The 22,371-nt window shown below is 39.2% G+C and overlaps 1 protein-coding gene across 4 annotated transcripts in view; it reads left to right on the forward strand.

The window, feature by feature from the left end:
* The first annotated feature begins 10,367 nt into the window (after positions 1-10,367).
* NCAM2 (neural cell adhesion molecule 2) overlaps positions 10,368-22,371 on the forward strand; it is a 283,578-nt gene continuing 271,574 nt past the window's right edge. For all 4 annotated transcript variants that reach the window (XR_003990100.1, XM_030476672.1, XM_030476673.1 and 1 more), the window contains exon 1: positions 10,368-10,597. Coding sequence is in view for 3 of the 4 variants with exons in the window: in XM_030476672.1 (XP_030332532.1) it covers positions 10,546-10,597 (52 nt within the window). In the remaining variant the exon portion in view is untranslated. The remainder of the gene's footprint in view (positions 10,598-22,371) is intronic.

A 22,371-nucleotide genomic window follows, 5' to 3' on the forward strand; every position in this document is an offset into this window, starting at 1 on the left:
AATATCTTAATAAATGTTAATATTGTGGCCAATCCAAATTTCTAGATTTCTTTTTGTATTTTCTCATGCTACAGCTCTACCCCAACATGTGAATTAAAGATGTACTGTGCATCACTGTGCCATCTTCTATACATGCCTGTCTGTCCTTGTAACGGAGAGTAAGCACACACCTCTTGCATCCTAAGGCCATCAGAAAGTTTTTTTTACAAGTGCATGCTCCAGTTCAGTAGCCATGTTAGCACTGTGGATGATAACATGGAGAAGAAAAATATTTTGAGTACCCAGCTAACGTGAAAGTCTAACCAAAACATGATCTCTGGCAACATAAAGAGCAAAGAGTGACTGCAATCACAAATAGCAGGCAAATAATATTTTTATGGGTATCAAAGGATGCTAAGGCAACAAAATTATAATAGGACTATCTATTAGCCCTTATCAAAGAATCACTCTAAGAAGCGTTTTATTGTGCGGTAGCATATATAGCATAGGATAAGGCTGATTGCCCTGCCCCTGAAATTGGGCTGAACCATTACTTTGGTTAGAGCTGTGTCTTGAGAGTAAACAAAAACAATTGGAGAGTTATTCTGATACCTTATAATTCTTCATAAGACTTTCCCAAAATTATTTTACTACTGGAGCTACAAACAGCCTGAGCTGTTAAGGGTAACTATTTTTTAAGTGACATTCTTAACAGAGTATGATTCACCCAAATCAAAGAGTCATTCCTTCTTTACTAGGTTTTTTTTTTTTATAAATAATTGCCAATTTTCCTGCAGCTTATTAATAATTCCTATTATTATTTAAATTCACCACACATACAAAATGCAACTGGAGTTCATACTGATAATTATTTATCACTGCTTGGAATTTCACAACAAGGATGCTATTAGAGAAGAGAAAAGGGAGAAAATACTTTAATGTTTCTTGCACTTAAGTGTTTTCAAGTGGAGATTTAGTTGGCAATTAATGTAAATGAAAAACCATGAACACCTCTTAACACTGCTATCCGGCTGCTATCTGTAGTATCGTAGAAGTCACTCAATTGGAAGAAAGGTTCCCGAGGCAACCAGGGTGATAGAAGAAAAGAAAATATTACAGAAAGGTTTAAAGAATTCTTTCTCTTGCAGCTTGGGAATCATTCAACACTCACAGAATCACAGAAGGAATGAAGCAGGAAGGCACCTCTTGAGATCTTCTAGTCCAACACTGCTGACCAAGCAGGGTCAGTTAAGGCAGGTTGACCAGGATTGTATCCAGTCAGGTTTTGAGTATCTCCAAGGAAACAGACTCAGAAATCTCTATAGAAAATCATCCTCACAGTAAGAGATTTACCTTAATTATAAACGGTGCTTCCTCTATTTCAGGAATTTGTTCCCACTGTCTCTTGTCCCACCACTGGGCACCACTGAGAAGAGTCTGGCTCCACCTTCTTTCCTGTCCTCCATCATCTATTTTTACACACTGACAAAATCCCCCTTTCTCTGTCCCAGGCTGAATACTCCCAGACGTCTCTGTCTCTCTTGTACTGGGGAACGCAGCAGTAGACCCAGCACTCCAAATGTGTCTCATTTATCATTCTTTATGACCTTTTCCACCAACACAGATAGTCCCAAGTAAAAAATCATTTTTATCCCAGGAAGTACCCTGGGTCCAAAGCAGACAATGCCATGGAGGTACTACTCTTTATTTCCATATCCCTCCAATGGTTCTTGATTGCCTGTATTTCTGTGAGTAAAGGGAACAATCCAATCCTAAAACAGTTTTGGATTCTTTCTACAGGTTTTGGTTATGTTCTGCTGAGTTGCTAAATTAAACAAACAAACAGAAAATCCTTAAGAAAAATATCCTTAAAAGTAATTTTTATTAATCCTTTATATAATATTTTTTCCCTTTCTAACTCTCCTTCTGACAGTTATTGATCTTTCCCAACCCTTCACCCTTTCTTTTTCCTATGAAGTACAAGTCAGCACAGCAATATATATAGTACACTGATTTCTTCTGCTTGTCAAAACCATAAATGATTGTTTAATCAGTGTTATTGGCACAGTTGCTGCAAAAAAAGGATTTCTTAGCTTGTTTTCCCTCACAATCTTGCTTCTTCTGCAGTAATGTAAATATTCTGTAGCATCATGCTTTATCTGTGGCAACTGCGAGATTTTAAAATGTTCTTTTTATTTTCAAAGAATGTGTCTAGAACTCAGAGGCTTCCACCTACGAAGTTGTAAGAGCGGTTTCTCATACTTTTAAAAATATTGCTAAATGCTGTGTCTAAATTACAGCACAGATTGCCAGAAGGATGAACTGAGCTTAATTCTGAGTACTGATCTCATTTACTGTGCTTCCAGCTGTTCTGGGGCATAAATAAATTATCACTGCTAAATATCTAAGTTTAAAGAGCCTGAATATATGCATAGACATCATGTGTACCTGAAAACAGCAACTGAAACACCTGGAAACTAGATCTTTGAGGACCTCACTTTACAACTATTTCACTAGAAGGAGATCTTTGTGCTTTTACAGGGCCAGTGAGGCTTTGAGAAGTTTGAGGTCTGCTCACATGAAACAGTCACGAAAATTTAGGCCTTCATATATTTTAAAGTTTATTTCCCAGCCATATTTTTCATAATTTTTCAGCTTGTTACACACAGATCTATGGAACAGGTTTCCCTGTATGATAAAATTCCCAAATACAACCCCTTCCAAACCAACATATTAAATTAACTATTCATGTAATGCAAAAAGTGCATTCAAATTTTAACTCTGTTAAAGTTGGTGTAAAAATTCTCCTTCATAATTTACTTTTCACTCCTTGTTATTTCATTATAACTACATCTACACAGAAGAAATGAATCATAAAAAAGGACTAAGCAGATGCATTGTAAAACCAACCGTTATTATTTTAGATACATTTAATTTCAGTGTGATTCTCACCAACACATCTATGTACTGTTAGTTGTTTGCTTCCCTATTTTAAATTAAATATCTTTCCAAGTGAGTTCTAACTTGCCCAGAGAATTTTCATGCACTGTTCCATAACTATTGTTTTGCCATACCACAGTCTGTTACTACGGGTGAAAAGAAAATGAATTTGAATGGTTGAAAAAAAACTCTAGAAAATTATGTATCCACAAAGAAAAATCCTATTTTATGTGCCTATGTACTTTGGATAGCATAGATTTGCTTAACAATAAAGATTCTCTCTCTCCCCCCCTTTTTTAAGACAAATGTCATGAGACCCTGACATTTGCCAACTCAAATAGTTATTTATTAGAAAGCACCCATTATTTACGCTGAAAATCTGAACAAGAAAGCAATGAAAAAGAAGTTGCCTGTTCTACCTAGGGATTTAGGAAATTTATTTAAATTTTAAAAGTGGTGTTGCAATCTGGCTTTGAAGTGAGTTGAAAGGTGACTGAGATAGTTGCTGTCAAAAGAACACTATCTGTGGGTGTAAAAATAATTCATTATAAGTCAGGAGTTCATTCTTATCTGTAGTACTGTGCTTAATTTCTTACTTTACTAAGAGTTATAACAGGCATTGAAGGACACTGAAAAATGTATCAGAAAGGCAGAAAGAAAAGCAGGTGAGATAATGAATCAATCTGGATTACTTCATTTAGAAAATATATAGGAGGATGTTTATTATAATATAGCATCTAGAGAAACCAAACTGAGCATCTTATCTTTCAAAACTCATCTAATTTAACACTAATGAAAGAAAATTGTGTAACTGAAACAGCTAACCTTTGAAACTGCTTGCTGTATCAAGATGCTAGAAGATGTCAGGTTCAGAGCCTCTCAGTAAAGGAGCAGCTATCTCCTCATGAAAAAGAACATCTGAAGTTATGGGTCTGAAATGAAATTAAAAGATAAGTGTTGGTATAAACTATGGTTGTAGATCACATGCCTTTATAACAGCCTGGAGTTAAAATCCACATTCTTTTGAATTTTCCATAATTGCTCAGTTGATAATCTCTTCCTGAATTCACAGCTGTTCACTTTCATCGTGACCTTTCCTCCATGTTGAGACTTGGAGATGTGTACACAGTTCTTTTATCACTTGGAGAAATCAATATTCTAAAAATTATATGTTTCTTTTCTCCCAATCTTATTTATGTACATAAATAAAGACTTATTTCTAAGTTCTCCATAAAGGTTTCACTCACTATTGACATCCCTCATATCAGCCATCATATCTCCTTGCTCACTTGTACCACATATAACCCAACCATTACCCAGTTCCAATGAAAACTGGAACAGTGATATGGATCAAGGTAGTCAGATGGCTCTGAATCCCAGACACTCTATTTAATCTGGGCAGCATTTAAAATGTGCAGCACATTTAGTATCATGATATAGAACTGTAATCCAAAGGTATCCATACACTTTATAATTTTCACTTTATGTCTAATTTTATATTCTATAGATACCTTTTCTTTCTGTGGTCTGGGGTTTTGTATGGTTTTAGTCTTTGACGTTAATGAAAGTATGGATGGCTGAATAAGTGTGATTCAAATTTTCTTTTGAATGTCTCTGAAATTCATCATGACTCAAAGCACTTCAAGGAACAAGTTTCACAGTCACAGAACAGCAGCTGAGAAAGGCCTGTGTTTTGCACATACGACAGCTTTAAAAACAACTTATTTTCAAATTTCTACCATGTAGCAACCATTCTTTGCCATTCCACAAGCTGAAGTAACTTCTGCACATGTTGGCTAAGGCCAGCAAATCTTGTCTCTTCTTCAGTGCTGCTGTAATAAAGTGTTCTTGAAGGTCCCTTCACTTAACTTGACATTGCACTTCACCAGGTATCAGTACTTGCACGATCTGGTAATACAGTTCATGGAAGAATAATTTTTATCTAAGATACAGTAACAAATGGCTGGTGGAACTTCAGTAATTGAAAGCCTGTGTTTACACTTGTCAAGCATGAAGGTGACAGTTCCAACGTGCTAAGGAAATGTAGCAATTTACAAAACATTTTTTTGGTTGCAACAACAATATTCCCAGACTTTAAAAAATAAATAAATAAACAAATAAATCAGCTCTGGAAATTGTACAAAATCACACACTGCTAACTAACAGGAAAGAAGGGTGCTAGCATGAAAAAAAGGTGTGTGAGTGTGTTTATAAGCAGCTCATAAAAGAAGTGAAGCACCCAACTGCCATGTTGCTGAATATGTAGGCAGTTGTATTTGAGCCAGCTGGAGCACCTCAGCACTGACAGTTTCATTCTGAGGTAAAATAAGCAGTGTGTCCATAATCCTGCCCAAATATCCGAAGCTGATAGTGATGGGATAATAACTGTTACGGGTTCTTTTTTTTTTTTTTTTGAGTGACTGATCTGAGAAGAGAAATAAAACCACACATGTAGAAATGCGATAACCTGGAAGACAGGAAAATCTGTCTCTACAGTTCACATGAGTTACCTTGTCTCATCTCTCAAGTGCTACTTTTGCTGCACTAGACATAGAACTGTTCAACGCTTCCTTCAGACATATAAATTCAGCTTATTGATTTCTTTTGTCAGCACAATATTTTATATTGTAACCAAATTAGCACACTGTACTTCAAGTAACCTTGCCATCTTCAAAAATTAAGCAGTTGTCTGTACCTGGACAAAATTATTTTACAGATGTCCGTGTCATCATCTAGTTCCAGCAATCATACAGGGAATTATCCTCCCTACGCAAAATCCATGAGTGTCTTCTTAGTATCTGAATAATTTCAAGATTATTTTAAGTTTCTTTAACAGGAAGGAGAGTTCTTTATTTAAGGTGACTCAAAACATTGTGGAAACAATGGTTTTGCCTCTTTCTCATAAAGTGTTAATTCAAAATGATAGTCATCTTAGATCTTTATGAAAATCTCTGTAAAATGTTAAGAACTTGAAACATAATAGTGGTACAAACAGTTATGAAACTCTTTCATTTATTGTACATCGTTTCCTCACCACAATAATGCTGTTGTTCACTGTTGTATAATTTATCTTAGTGCCACTTTAATTGTGCTTTCAGTATTCACGGGAAAGCATCCTATTTGGGATAATTACTCACTTTGGAGATGATCAGCAATTTGGTTCTTGAGCACCTCTGAAAATTACCCTGTCTGCAGAAGGCATTTTCCTGCAAGTGCAGCATACTGGGTTTGCAAGAGGGGCATTTTGTCTTTTCTCTTTTCTTATTCTCTCTCCTTTCCTGTCCCCAAAAAACATTTGATAACTGCTCTAGGACATGACAATTTCCTTACAACTCTTCCTCAGTTATTTCTAGACATATAATCTCTCTGTGCTTTCTTTGTAACTGTGCCATTATCATAAGTTCCCCTAAAATTCTCAGCTAATTTTAAGTTGCTTCCTTAACATTTCAGTTTATGTAAGACAGGTAAGCAAATACAGCTGGATCTCTTGGCAACTTGGGTGTCCACAGGGAAACATGCATTTCAGTATAAATATCCATTATGAAATCATCACCAAGATTTAAGTTTCTGTATTTAATCACATTTGCATTGAGCATGCAATCATCAATCAATTTAAAAATAAAGTAATCCTTGCAAAAATACCATGGAGATGTTTCTTGACAAACAAGTTCTGTCACAGCAAGTTTACAGATCCTCAGTTCTTGTAAACTGACATAAACAAAGTGATGTTAGCTTAAAATGCTTCTTCTGCCAGAGCCCAGTTTTGCCACTTTTATTCATACAGGTTGATAGGCTACTGTATAAACAATGTCACTGGGCGAAACATGTCAGTAACATGGCGGAAAATTAATTCTTGCTGTCTTTTTGCTAAATTCACAGGTAGTAGAACTTCATAGGAGAAAAGCTGCATAAAACAGCACAGTTGTGACAGCTATTGTGTGGCAGATAAAAGATAGGCAACTTAGAAATATATCCAGTTAGATTCTGAGCATGGTATCCCTAAAGATCTAACGTACTAATCAAACATGTATGTAATATTAGGTAATATTTTCCCTTCTTTTCCCCTGAGATTTTCCCAGCAAGTCTTTTCAGTCACTGAGTTGTATTTTAATTGCTCTGAGTACCTACTGAAGTTGATTTCCCCACCTTTGGAATAACTGCCCCAACAGAATGATTATTATACTTCTTGATGTCACACATCTTACTTGTTCACATAGGAAAATAGTCACTGCAGTTTATTTCTAGTCTTCTTTTTAAAACTGACATTGCATGAAAATGTGTTTGTTTTCTGCCAGCATATTTGCTATGCATGCGATATTATCCAGAAGTCATGTTTGCTAATTCCCTACTCTAAGTACAGCCACTAAGCTCCATGTCAGGCTTCCCTCCCAGTAAGCAGCACACTCTAAAGAAAAATGCTATTAGCTGAAGAATGGCAAATACTAGAGGTGTGTTGTTTGACTAGTGTTTTACAGTGCTTTGAAATGCTCATCTTTTGGTTCACCTAACGTATGATCACAAACACCAAGAGTCATATAGATACGGGTGGCAAAAAAGGTGAGCACTTTTCCCACACCTTTCTAATCTCTGTTTGCATGACCTCAGTGTGATACGCTGCTGTGGTTTGCTACAATATACGTTTTACAGATCCTTCTTCCACAACAAATGAGTTTTTCCATAAGCAGCAGAAGCAATGAAGCCCTGCATACTTCTGTACTTTCTCACCTCCACTCCCTCCCTCCACTGAATAGTCCCAGGAGGGGTAGATATACCTTTTAGGTGGTGCATGTGACAGAGTACTTGGAGCTACATGTCTACTGATGCATGAACCAGCTGTTCCTTCAGTGACGTCTCTGCATTTTACAGTAGCACTACAAGAATGTGATTATCTTTGAGATTTATATCCATGTTCTGTTGTTTTACTCCACTGCTTCAGAGAGGCAAAGAGCATGTTCCTCTTCTCTTTGAGAAGCGAGACTAAAACCAGATTTCTCCAACTGTAGCAGTATGGCATGGACAGCCTGCGTGGGGGGCTCTGTTGACTGTTGCAGACAAGTAACTAGGCAGACTTCTTGGGACAAGGAATCCTGTTTGGAAGCAAAGCATCCTCATCCCATCTCAAAGGAGCAAGAACTGGCCACTGGTGAAATTCTCATCATATTGACAATTTAAAATCAGCAAGCTTGGGATAGTAGCAGTCCTTGCTATGTTTCGTTCTTGTGAAGCAAGAGACTTCCCACCTGCTTCCGTATTGTGTCTTGGTGGGGCATTTGCCATATGTGGATTTCAATCCTTGCATCCATGCTTCTCAAAGTGCTGCTATACTGTTTCGGCCCTTAACTAAAGCAGGCTATAACAGATGTTAAGGTATGAGCACAAGTTATTTCTTTTTATTTATTAATACTATTTTGATTTTTCTCTATTTATTCCACTTTTTCTGGATGGTAATGCTTCAAACATGATCAAAACAAAGATAAATTTGGCATCCTATCCACTTCATAGTGAGGGTTTCTTACTTTTTGCTCAGTAAGATTTCTATTTCTTTTTTTGTTAAGGATTTTATCTAATATTTGCTTTCATCATCTTTCCATATTAATCTCTTAATGATGTCTATTTCTGTAGTTCGATAGTGGGGCTGGCAGACCCTTCCTACCTGAGAAAACTCCTTCAACAAAATACTTCCTTCTGTGGTGCTTTCCTGAACCTGCACTGAAGGCCCTAGCCAAAAGTTTCTGCCATTAGCCACCTCTTCTGACACTCAGGAGCAGAATGGCTGCTAAATATAAAACCAGTTCTCACATAAAAGGCTTTGCCAATGCTGCCATATTTTGGATTTCCAAAACTGTATGGGGAATTATGGTTCCACTCCCATTTATAGATACACGAAAATGTATCTATTCATTTTACACTATGTTACAAAAACCTTCAGGTTCAAGAGCAGGGCCACGTGGTGTGCCTGAGCAAAAAGGTTCTGATTTATGTGATATGGATTAACCAATCAGCGGCACAAAGCTCTCGCTCTCCCCTCTGCCAGCATTTTCTGCACATGCTCCCAAGTGTCCTAAAACATCATCTTCCAGTTTTATCACCCATCTTGTCGATCCCAGCAAGATCTGACTACGTAACTTCTTCCTCCTATATTTCATAATTTTGTAAGACTACTGCGCAGTGAAAGTCAAGCTAAGATACCAACCATGCCATTTGCATTAGCTTTCTGCACAGGCACCCCTTGTCCCTCTCCTCCTTCCCAAACCCCAAATTGTCTTGAAAAGTGGGAAAAAAAAAAAAAAAAAAAAATTTGGAAAAATTATTAGGGATGTGTTAATTTGGATTATTCTTTTATTAACTACTATCATTACTGCTTCACATTAAAATAAATCCACCTCAGTCTCCTTCCATGCGCCATACAGGTGTAAGGTCACAAATTCATAGATGTTTCTCTGGAGGCTACAGCTTCATTAACACCCCCTCCACCTTCCCCCCAAAAAAAACCCTCTTCAAAGCCGAGTTGGACAAACCCCCACCTCTTTAGCATGGGCTTGTTGCTTTTTTGCTTTTATTTGGATTTAGGGTTTTTTTGTTGTGTGGGTTTTTTTGGGGTTTTTTTTTTGGGGTTTTTTTGTGTGTATGTGTGTGGTGTGTTTTGGGGGTTTTTTTGTGGGGGGTTAGTTTTGGGGGGGTTTGGTTTTGTTTTTTCCTTACGAAGCAAGATCTTCAGTGAGACGGCATGGAGGTATTGAAAAGGTAAGCAATTTAATTTTGTCGGTTTTATTTCACGGTCGTAAAAAGCAGAGGTATTTTTCCCCTCTGTGCTAAAAGCAAAAGTAAAAAAAACCCAATCCCCGAGTTTCCAGACATCCAAACCAATGGGTACAAGCCCAACGTGAGCCGTTACAGACGGTCCCGCTTTCCACCGACGCTGCGGCACGATACCGCACGAGGGAGGAACGGGGCAACGGCCGGGCCGTGCGTGCAGCGCCCGCGCAAAACCCGCCCCTGCGTTCCGTTCCGCTCGGCTCCGCTCCCGCGCACGGGCGCCGTGCGGCAGCGGGCGGCAGCTCTCTCGACGTGCCCCGCTAGTGCGCGCGGCCAAATCGCCGCTCCCGGCTCTCCATGCGCAGGAGAGCTGGGGCTTCCCGGTAGGATTCTCCCGTCGATCCGCCTCTCCCTTCAGGCTGCCTCCCCTCAGGCGACGGTGAGGGAAAGCAGGCTCCGAAGGGCCGGGCTGGCGAGGCAGGGGAATTGTCTCCCCACCCCGAACCCCCGGGGTGCTGCCAGCCGGCGGGGATGGATGGATGGATAGATGGATGGATGGATGCGGGCAGGCTTCGAGCTTGCTGCCGCCTCTCAGCGCAGCGGAGGAATCTACCGGCGCTGCTACTCGCTCGCCGATGGTAGTGCGGCTCTGCGTGTATCGCGGAGGGATCCGCGCGGGCCGCGATGTGCCCGCCTCCTGCGCGGCGGTCGCTGCCTCCCAGATATAGTGCGGCACGGGGAGGCGCTGGCAGGCACTTGGTGAATGGTGCTCCGCGGGTGCGGAGGGGCTGTGTGGACGGCAGCGGGGGTTTGCCTAGGCTGGTTGAGCACCTCCAACTTGGAACTGTCCACCGGTGCGAGCTCCTGAACATGAGCCTCCTGCCTCTCTACCTGCTCGGATTGCTCCTCAGTAGCGGGCAAGGTAGGAGCGGGGGTGCCTGGTTTTATTTTTAATTTAATTATAGTTTTCGCTTGTACTGTCCGCTCGCTCAGATTAACATAGAACCGGTAAAGAAATGGAGAAAAAATAAAGCAGTGTTTGACCCTGGCACCTATTTAAAAAGGGTGTAAAACTTGCTTCATCCGTTCCCCCTTCACCATCCCCTTTTTTTAAGTGTTCAAGGGGTATCATTTATGAGGAAAAAAGCCCCAAAAGGCAAGCTGGAAGGTGCTAAGTGCACTTAGCTGCTTTGCATGGGGTTTCGTCTTTTTGGGGGGCGGTAAATGTGGGAGGGAAATGAAACGATTTAAAATATATATATATCTGCCAGGGATCGTGCTTTAAAATACGCGTCTGCCGAGGGGGAAGGCAGCGTGGGCTTCGCTTTTAGGGCCGGGGAGAGGTGCTGTCGGTGGAGCCAGTGAGCCTTCCGACCTGAATGAAGTCTGCCTGGCGGGGTTGGTGTCTCCTCTTCCGAAGCCCGTTCCTCTCTCTCTGCGGGGGACACCGAGTCCCCCGGCCTGGGGGATAGGGGGTGGTGGTGGCGGCGGCACCGTCACAGCCGCGGACGTGTGCGCGCACGCGGAGAGTTTGTGCGATAAATTAGCGCGGCGAGGGCAGGTGTGTGCGGAGACGGGCGCGCTGGGGTTACGCCTCTGGGCGCGGTTCTCGTTTTGCATATGTATGTGCATGTGTACGGGCGTACATACAGCGCTTCGTAATATACGGGGGCTGTGGTGTAGCTGTTATATTTTGTTCGTGGCTTTTTTTTGGGGGGGGGGAGGATGTGCGCCCTATGAAATATTTAATTATTCTGGATGTCGCCAGTGTGATCACTTGAGGATTTGTGCTACTTTAGGGGACGGGGCGGGGAAGGGCGTCCGAGCGCGGCGTGGCGCGGCGCGGGTGCCCCAGGGTGAGCGATAGCCGCTGGGGCAAGTTTCTGCCGCTCGTTCGTAGCCGGGCCGTGCTATCGGTGCCTCCTGCGTGGCGCCAGCCCGCTGCGAGGCGCCCGAAGGCGCTGCGCTGCCCGCACCTGAGGGGCTGTTTGGGGCGGTTTTAGGGGAGGGGAAAAAAACCCACCAACCCTCCAACCCCCCGCGGGTGTCCGCGGAGGGAGCGGTGGAGACCGTCCCTCGGCCCCTGGTGCCGGCGTCTTACAGCAGGGGGCGACAGAGCTCCACGGCGGCTGCCGGTGCGAAGGCAGTGCCCCGCGCCCGGACCGGCTGCGAGCGCCGGGGTCGGGCAAGCGCAGGGAGTCGCGGGTACCCCCACTCCTGGCGCCGAGGCTGGATACTGCGCCCCGAGGCTGCACCGTGTCGAGTAGGGGGGAAGTGAGATCTGTTGCGCTTAAGAAAAGGCGCGGGTGAGGGGAGACATTGTGCCTGGAGGTGTGAAGATCACAGCTCCGAAGGTCTCCTTCAGCGCAGTTAACGCTGAGCCTCAATGCCACACAGACGTTTTGTCTCGGTGATAAGTAGCAAAGAGCCACCAGATGCTCTCAATTTCTGTAGAAATGCTTTTGTGTGTTTGCCACCTTGGGTTGAGCTCTGGAGATCTCCCGATTAGCAGCGATTCAGAAACAGTCCGGGAGGCTTTTCAACATAGCCCGCACGGGGATGGCAAAGGAGGAGAACGGGAAAGCTTCCTTTGCATTGATCTACCTAGGTGTAATGTGTATAGAGTTGTGGTTTGTGGTGCCTATAGCAGAGGAATGGTAGCAAGCTAGTTTGTGAAGTGTGATTACTGCAGCGTAGGAGGATTACATCCATAGTTTTGGTATCTTACTATCACAGATGTCAGGAGATAAATAATGGAGTGAAATTTTAAATGCTACTAAGCTGAGTTTTTAAAAACCTTATAGGGGGATAGATATGAGGGGTAGATGGAAAGGAGGAAAGCTGAGTAAGTCTAATATTGATCATAATTTGTATTAGTCTCATTTTGAAAAAGCAGCTTTTTATTTTTGCCTTTTTTTTTTTTTTTTAGTAAAGGAAGTGTGTTGTCTTGGCGAGGGGAAGAGTAAGATTTTTGAACTGGCTGCAGAAATAGCAGGAACATGCCACTTCAGTTCACAGAAGGGGATGGTAAATGGAGTGGAAAAACATCTGCATGTGGAAAATTGCCATTTAGGGTGCTGGAGGAGAGGAAAATTCTTCAGTGCTTTTTTTTTTTTTTTTTTTTTTTAGATTTATCTTTATTTTAATAAGTATCACTGTGGTGAGGGATTTATTGCGCATCTTTTATTTTTTTGACACGTCCTTGGAGTAATTGAGAATTTCTTGAAGTGATTCAAATAATTTGAGAGGCTATTCCAAAAACTTTTGGGATTTATCTTTTGGGAATGCAGTGGTGAGGAACACTTTTATCATCAGCTGAAGGTTCTGGTGCTTGTGAGGGGGTTATTTTTTTGTTTAAGAAACTCAGTGTTATCTGATTATTAAGTAATGATTGTTACTTTTTTTTTTTGATGTTTGTAGAGAAGAGTGTGGATGGTTAAAAAAAGCAAATAACTAGATTTGGATTGTTTGCTTTGGAGATATTAAAGTCTTAGGTTGAGGATTTATGTTTCTAAGAATACAGCTGCAGTAGATTTTATAAAGAGTGACTGAAGCTTTTTCTTTGGGAAGTGCTGGTGTTAAAGACTGGAAAGAGGGAACTGTAGTGTGTTTGTTCCATTTTAGAAAATCAGAAGTTTGAAAACAGGTAGCAAACAGCAACCCCTTCCCCCAGCCACTTAAGTTAAGAGCTTATGAGTGTCATAATTACCTACTAGGGCTGGATATTCCCTCCCCTAATTTCATCACAAGGGAAGAGGTTTAACTGGCAGTGTGTTTATGGTAAAACGAAAGGATTTTTTTCTTAACCAAAGCTGTCCAGAAAATTCATCCAGACTAAAAGGCCCAGATTTAATTAGCTTTGCTTTAATAAAAAAATGAAACAAAGCACACCCCCACACTCGCAAACCAATAAAATAGTCTACTCCACTTTGTAAACCTGCTTTTTAACGTATGTGGTGATACAACACTTGGAAGAGGAGGCTTCATTGGTTTTTACCAGTGTCTGGGGACACCGACTTAAAGTGAATGAAATGGACATTTTCTCAGATTGCAAAATCCTATTTCTTTTATCACTCTGCATAATACACATTTCTTTAGGTTAGCAAATTTTTTGTTAAGGTGCAGTAGAAAATGTTTTTTTGTAGAATTTAATCTATTTTGTGCTCATCCAGGAGATTCATAGGCGTGAGTACTTAGTCATTGTGCTGTAAGTTTCCTCTTTTCACTGCTTTGATACTGAGTTTGTTTTTAGTTTTGTTTTTGTTGTGTTTTTGGTTTTGGGTTTTTTTTTTTTCCCCCCTGAAGAGTTTCTCTTTACAAGTGCTTATAAGGGTCTGTTTGTTAATAAAGAACATCCCCCGAAAGAGATGACAGCATGTGCATGTTATTCACCGTAGTGCAGTCACTTTCTAGAATCCTGCTTCTTCATGCTTTTTGCATAGGGAATCCTGGAGATTTTGAATTTCTTAAATCAATTAGTCTGTCTGCTGGATTAAGTGGAACTAATATTTTACTCCAGTTGTATACCAAAATCTGGAACATATCCTGAGACTTCAATTAACCAGTGTTTTCTGCTACCAGTTGATTTATACAACTGCATTAAGATTAAAATACATTTACAATACATCTAGTACCTTCTTTTTTCCTTTTCACCATTCAAAAAAGAAGGGGGGGGGAGGGGAAGAAAAATCAGACAGGAAGTAATGTTTGATTTGCTTTTTGATGTGCTTCAGGTGAGAATGAGAATCAGAATCGTCCTGAAAGTAAACCTTAACTGATGAGGGGTTGTAAAAGATTTGCTTAAGAGTGAATGGCTGAGAAATGTATAGTTTTGTTTCATGCACCCCTATGCAAAATGGAGTTAGAGATACTTTTATTGTTTCCAGTGGCTCTACATCGTGAAATGTGTGAAAGATAAAGTCAGAGAGAGATATCATTTCTAAGATATCGAATAGCAGAATTCTGACTTTGTCTTCTCTTACAGCACATTTAATGTATTTATTTAGGTAACTAATTATTTTTATCTATGGGAATGTTATTGGAGCGTTATGACTAATTTGTGTATGTTCTGCCTTTCACAGCCACCTTCTTCAACAGTGTTTTGAGAACAAATATTGTATTTGTTTGCCCTTTCATTGACCTTTTTCTTGGAGGCAGCTTTCCCAAGTGATTAATGTTTACTTGCTGATGTTCTTCCAACTTACTCCAGTAATCCCCCAGTTGCCTTCAGCAGATGCCATTGGAGTTCTCAGTACAGGAAAGATATGGACCTGTTGGAGAAGGTCCAGGGGAGGGCCACAAAATGATAAGAGGCATGGAGCACCTCTCCTATGAGGAAAGGCTGAGAGAGTTGAGCTTGTTCAGCCCGGAGAAGAGAAGGCTCTGGGGAGACCTTATTGTGGCCTTTCAGTCCTTAAAAGGAGACTGTAAGAAAGATGAGAGACTTTTTAACAGGGCCTGTTGCGTTAGGATGAGGGGTGATGGTTTTAAACTAAAAGAGGGGAGATTCAGGCCAGAGGCAAGTTAAAAATTCTTTACAATGAGGGTGGTAAAATACTGGCGCATGTTGCCCAGAGAGGTGGTGGATTCCCCGTCCCTTGAGACATGCAAGGCCAGGCAGGATGCGATTCTTGGGCTACCTGGTCTAGTTGAAGATGTGCCTGCTTGTTTCAGGGTGGCTGGACTAGACGACCTTCGATGGTCCCTTCCAACTCAAACTATTCTATGATTCTATGAATCGAGTCAAGTTAATATGGCATTCTGGGAAACACGTGGTTTAACTACACTGTAATTTGTGTCTGTGAGCTGAAAATCCATTATTGAAAGAGCGTACCTAGACTTCTCCAGATAAAGAATCTGGATAATAACTGGTGTGTATATTTTAAACAGTTTATACCAACTCATTCATGCTATATGTTTTTTTTTGGGAGGTTTGTTTTTTTAGCACCCATTTGATTTATAAAAGAAGGGCAGTATACTTGATGAAGCATATCCTACAGCTTCAGCTTCACATGTTACAGGTAATTTTTTTTGTTTGTTTTTATCAATGTCTCTTGAAATTCAGAAATGGGGGAGACATGGGAGCAAGCTTAATGGATACCCTGATGTATTCAAATCTGCAGGCTACTCTCTGTTACTTGAAGAATCTGGGTATGCCCATCTTCAGTAACATAATTCTGCATTCTTTCTCAAAATCACTTAATTGCTTTTGTAGCTCAGTTTCTCTTAATACTGTGGCTGTATGAATTTGGATATTTTTAAAGGATAGGAGGGAAATGAAAAGAGTTAATATAAAGTAGCAAGATATTCTTCAGATGTCTTGTGTTTATGCTGTAACATCTTCAATGGGGTGTCTGCAAGCATAAGGTTACGAAGCTTCTTTTTTTTGTTATATGGCTGAATTTTTATATTAGTTGTTGTCATTTGACTGATGACGTTGTTAACTGGAGAAGACATTTTCTGATTTGCTCTGCTGTGGACGTACTCAGAATCTACCCATTAGTTTCTTGAATGAAAGGAATAAAAGAGAGGAATAAAAGAGAACATAAACAGGGGGAGTCATCTATCTGGCTACAGGTATTTGTGGTGACAGCTTATGATATCAAAGTCTTTTGTACTGGAAAAGAAATACTTTTAAAACTTACTTAAAAATTATGTGGAAAGGAAATGAAGCGTACATGTGCATACACAAGTCTACTTTTAGGAAACCGTGTTTAGCAAGACCCTTAAGTCTTTGAATAACCTGCATTTGAGTAGCTCCATGGAAGCACTGTTGGCTGAACTAATCCAGAGGCTGACACATGGAGCTGGAGTCAGTTGACTTCAGCAGGATTTGGAGCTGTGGAATATGGGAAGGTATCTCTTAAAATCGGAGGAGGTAAACAGCTTTCGTTTTTGAAATGGCATGAAATAGGGTAATACTATCCATATATGGTACTGCTATGATTTAAGAAATTGAGTAACAGAAAATTTCACTTTGATCTAGGCTTTGATGCATGGATGCATTAATGACATGACACAGGAATAATGACGAACTGCAAATATAAAGGAAGATCTACTGCAGAATGAGATATTTATGATGTAGTTATTAAATATGAAGATGCTTATGACCATTGTGGCCAAACTCTTCTGAATTTGGTCAGAGGAGGATTTCCATTGACTTAAATTAGTATTTCCATGAGAAAGAAATAGGACCAGTTCTTTAAAAGCAATTATTTACTGTCTCAAGTTAATTTGGGAAAGAGGTAGACAGTGAAGTGTATCAACTAAAAATTCGTTACATGGTTTCTGCCTATTTAAGAATATTGCTACCGTTAAAAAAAAACCAAACCAACAAACCCAAACACCTTCTGAAATGTTTTACCTGTTACCTGCTCCTCTTAGAAAAGAGAGAAAGCAGTTTGATTTCATCTCTTCTTTCATATGATACACAAGGATTGTTGCAAATAGGATTAAGAGATCAAGTCTTTTAAAAACCTGTTTGAACAAATAATTTTGTTAAGCCTGCAGATCTATTAACCTAGGTTGTCATTTGCTACCACTTTCCATGATAAGTATAATATTATTTGAAAGAGCCAGTTTGTGGATGGACAACATCCAGATAAAACTTGAGAAGCAACATTAAGTTTAGTCAGCTTCTTTATTGGTCCTGCCTGTCATTGCTGAAATAATTTTCCTCTTATCCAAGTCCTATGCAAATTCCTTCAAGACCTAGCTTTCCATAAAAAGCATAAAGCATAGACAATTTATGTTTATTTAAGATGTAGTGGCTTTTTTACAGGAAAAACGGAGAGGGAAGTAGAAGTGGCTTTCTTTACCCAGTTAGGTTTTTGTCCTACCTAAATTTTTATTGTGACTTTAGAAGGATACATTGCTCTTAGTTACTGTTCTACTTACCTAACTAAAACTGCTAAAAAGCAGACCGAGGTTGATGAATAACTTCATAATTCAGCAAAATTCAAAGTAATACATAATATACCTGTAGCATATGAATAACTTATTAGGGTATGAATGAAAATTCCCTTTTCAAAATTACCTTTACAGTTAGCTAATATTAAATGGATTATTTACATTGCAGTTGTAGCCTAGGTAACAATACCAGTTGTTTGACTGCCTGCAAGCTGAAATTCATACTTTAATATATGAAATTCATAGAAGAAGTCGCTGTGCTCATCGCTTTGCCCAAGAGGTGCCATTTGGAGCATACTCTGGATTCGGTTTAAAAGCAAAATCATTGCCGTCAATTTTTCTTACTACTAAAGCAAATTGCACCATGTTCATTCAAGCTGCAAGCAGTTTCAAACCCATTAACTTCATGGACCTTTGTACTGCAGCTGCATTTGGCTTGTATGAAGTCAGGTCTGTACTTAAAGTACTGAAGAAAGAGACATAAAGCAGCGTATGGAAGTCCTCATGGCATGTGTCACAGGCATGAACAGGTAGGGAGAAGTAATTCTGTCTCTTAATATGAGTAGTTTTCTGTACTGATCACATAAAATTTTCTTCTTAATAACACGAAAGCTGTAATCAAAACTGCAATATTACTATGTCAATATTATGTCATTGTGTTATCTTAATTAGTCAAAGCAAAATAAACTGAAGATCCAGGGTTTTGGGGAGAGAGTAGAAAAGGGGGATGTGTTAAGTATACTGAAGACCAGTTAACAGGAATAACATAACATTATCTTTGAAGTTCTTGAACATCCCGTGCTTGTAAACTAACATGCTTTGAGATCAGAACAAAGATCGATGTGCTCCAGTGACCTTGATCCAACAGAGACTCAAGACGGGAGTCATAAAGAAACAGAATAAATACAGAACGAGAAGAGTGTGATACTTCTGTCGGTGCACTCTACAATGTTCAGGGATATGTCAGGTTACATCTATGTGATCTTCCGAAATCTTGGCAGATCTTTGTTGCGTGAATTTGTTCTTAATCCTGTCAATACTTTGATCTACTTGGTTCACTATGTCGGCAACTTAAGGGAAAAATGCTGAAAGCAGCCTGAAAAAAATAATCTTCAGTCTCTTAGTTACTGTGTTGTAAGTTGTGGAGTAATACTGTTCCCTCGCTCAACTCTTACGACATCTGTAATTGTATGTGCCATAGAGAGGCTGCCCATCTCTTGCATGTCAGGCTCCAAACTATGTTATAGGTATGGACTTTCCAGCAATTTTGTTACATTTCTTGTTTTGTTTGGTGTTTCTTTCCTACCATTTTTTAATACTTTATTTATTTTCCTAGCCTTTTGGAAATGGTTATCTTAACAAATGGTAATGTGAAGTGCTTGAATTTTAAGCTGACCTGCATCAGGCCAATTGTTCTAAAAAAAAAAAAATAAAAAAAATAATTACTTCCTTGTTCATAAGTATCTCTTTTGCTCTGTAATCAAGTGTTTCAAGTTCTGCCTTACAAGGGAGCAGGGGCTAAAAGTCTTCAAGCAATTACCCTGGTAAAATGAATGCTGAGAGAGATTTGATTGCTAGGAAGGCGACTCCCAGGGATGAACACACAGAGACTGCAGATGTACTTGAAAAGAAAGCATGATATATTGGGTAAATGGATGTAAACTGGTTACAAGAAAACCTTCAGGATAAAAATTAATTTCTGGCTGAAAAAGCAGTGAATCTGGAGCATTATAGGAGTAAGAGAGGAGTGTGGTTGTTCTTAAGATGGTTCTTCATTAATTTATGAAAGTATTACATTTAATGGGTCCCTCGAATGTCCCAGGAGATCTCTTCAAGTAATATGCTTTTAAGACATTCTTCATATAAGGGTTCTCAGACATAGATAAAAAATTGCTGAATGATAATTTCTGGAAAATATAATTGAGGGTTTTTCATCTGTTAATATGTGTTAGATAACTGATCTTACTACTTAATGCAGTAAGAATTGCCAAGTTTCTTTGGTACCTGTTGCAAATCTGCTGGTGTTGCTAGATATTGTCTGTACATTTAAAAAAGAAAAAAATTTCTCTCTACAGTTTTCAAAAAAAAAAAAAGCTGGTGTCAACCCTTTTTTCCTTTTTTTTTTTTAATATAAGAAAAATTTTATTATGCTACTGAAAGTAGAATAAAACTGTTAGAAAATGCAGCCTGAAGTGATTTATTTGCATATATAATAATAACAGAGATAGAAATTCACAACAATGAAACATTGTGGTTTTTGCTGATCACCTAAATGATTTTTGTATCAGACATGCATATTTCACAATAGAAGGTTTGCTTTTGTTGCTTTCAGTTTGCTTTTTGTTCCTGAAGTCTAATTTTGTATATCTTATCTGGGATTTGAAATTCAAGATGAATTATAGCCAACTGAGAAATGCTATCAGTGATAAATACAATAATTCATGGGCTCCTGTGCTTCCTGTGTTGGGGAATAATATCTAACCTTAGATATATGAAAAACCAAATGTTGACTCTTTCCAGTGAAAACTGTCCATGGTATAATACGAATGCTACATCTGTCTCTAGCCTGTATAGTTTATTTTAAGAAAATCATGTTATGAGAGATGAGTTCTGCTGACAGAACTGAGCACACCCTGCAGCCATGGAACTCCCACTGAAGTCGATGGGAGGCTTGTGTGCCAAGAGTACTGTTTCAGGGGTTGTACTGATGGCAGCTTTCGGAGTCTGATTGAAGCTTTCAGGAGGTGTGTAAGTCCCATGTGAGTATGTGTGAATTTCTGTTTAGTAAAGAACAGAAAATAAAGCTCTAACTTTATGTATATTTAAGTAGTGGGCATGTTTATAAAATAGTGCTGAAAAAATGTGGTGCTAATCCAATAGAAGAACTAAGAACTGAAGGGATGTTCTGTTGTGCCAGGTTCACTTAAAGATAGTATGTGAGACGAAAAGGGTATTTTTCTCTGTGTGGGTGTGGGTTTTTTTTGGTTTTTTTTTTTTTTTTTTTTTTGTGTTTGGTAAATACATCTTTGGTTTTATTATAAGCTACTGATTTCATATCCTCCCTCTGGGAATATATAAGAAAATTGAGTTTTGCTCAATTAATCATTATAATCACTTAGTTGTTGCAGCCCAGGTCATAGCTGTGTCGGGGAGTTTAGCATTCAGTATAAAAATTAATCATGTGGTTTTGTGTTTTTGAGAGTTTTGATTTAGTTGTTGGCTTTGGTCTGTGCCTTTGTGACGCTAGTCAAAATTGTTCCTTAGATGTTCAGTATTCAGGTCATGCCTGTAGGACTGTAAGTGTACTGTCAGAGTGATCAGATGTTAAATGGGTTTGTGCCAGTTTATGTCAGTTCCACGCATTGGGTTGAACAGCTTTTAGCATTTAGTTGAAATAATCCTCCCCAGCACTTTTGCATTACATTTGGATTATGTAGCCTGTGTACATAGGGAATCTGTGCTGCTGGGTTTGAGAATTCTCTCATAGGTGATGTTTTCTATGCAGTTCTCCTAAACTCATGGTAGACATTCTGATTTTACCATTTTTAGAAGTAAATTTACACGTTTGTTTAATATCACAGTAGCTGGTTTCAGTTCTGATTTGCTTACATGCTGCTAATACTAAAATGTATTTTGATCTTACATTCACTTTTTCTGTATCATTTGCAAACATTAACATTGATCAAAATATTCCTAGGTGTGTTCTAAAACCTCAGGAATCACCTGCTTGAGTCTTTGCAGCCCTTTATGTGCCCTAGTCTGATAGCTTTTTTTGTTTGTTTGTGTTTTTTCCTAGGTACATGAATGAACATGTTATCTGCTGTATAAAAGAGCAGATCTGGCTGGGGAAACAATAGTTTCCTGTAAAAATGTTGATGAAAATAAATATACTTCTCTATGAATTGTTTATTTTGCATTTTTGGCTATCATGATCTCATTTAAAAACCAAACTAACAAACAAAAAAAACCAAACACCCAACCAACCAGAACCAAACAAAACCAAGAAATGCTCCTTTTCAAGAGTCATTTTGCTGCTAGATGGAGTTCTGATATCTGTTCTTCCATGTTCTTTTTAAACTATGTAAAACAAATGTAGCCAATGAGTGGACTGAAAAATTTAAAGAGGAGTCTTTATAATCATGTCAATATTGCAAAAATTATTTTAAAGAAATCTTACTTGGTTTCTTAATTGTGATTAGCAAATGTTACTATTGCTTTAATGCACCTTCAATCTGTTTGTGACTGTTTTCCAGACCATGGAGCTCACTTAATACAGTCCTGAAAGTTTTCTAGGTAGTCTTTTTTATACCCCAATCAATGAAAGTTAGCCCTGGAGAAAAAACCTTTTTCTGTTCATAACTACACTGCATCTATTACATGTGACCTACAGGTATTACAGTAGTAGCATCTCTGCCAACCTATAGAACAATCTGTTTCTGCAGTGATATTCTGTTTTTACCAATGAAACTAGCATAATGTTTTTTTTAAATGCATTTGTGAATGATCAGAAAAAGGTATTGTAATGTGGGGGGGAGAGAAGGGGGAAACGCAAGCAGCAAGAAGGAAAGAACACCTTATATTTATTGGAGGTGCATGTTTTCCTCTAAGAGGAGACACTTCTCTCCATATTTGCTTGGGTTTTTTAGTTGGGGGTGTGTGTGGACAGAGGTTTGCCTGTTTAAAAAATAGAATTCTGTTTTCATAGTCCAGGTGTGTTTTGAAGCGTCACAGAAATTTTCACATGATGTCTCTGAAAGATTTTATTCTTAACACTGGAAGACAAGCTGT

This window comes from Strigops habroptila, chromosome 2, assembly GCF_004027225.2.
Source record: "Strigops habroptila isolate Jane chromosome 2, bStrHab1.2.pri, whole genome shotgun sequence".
NCBI lineage: Eukaryota > Metazoa > Chordata > Aves > Psittaciformes > Psittacidae > Strigops > Strigops habroptila.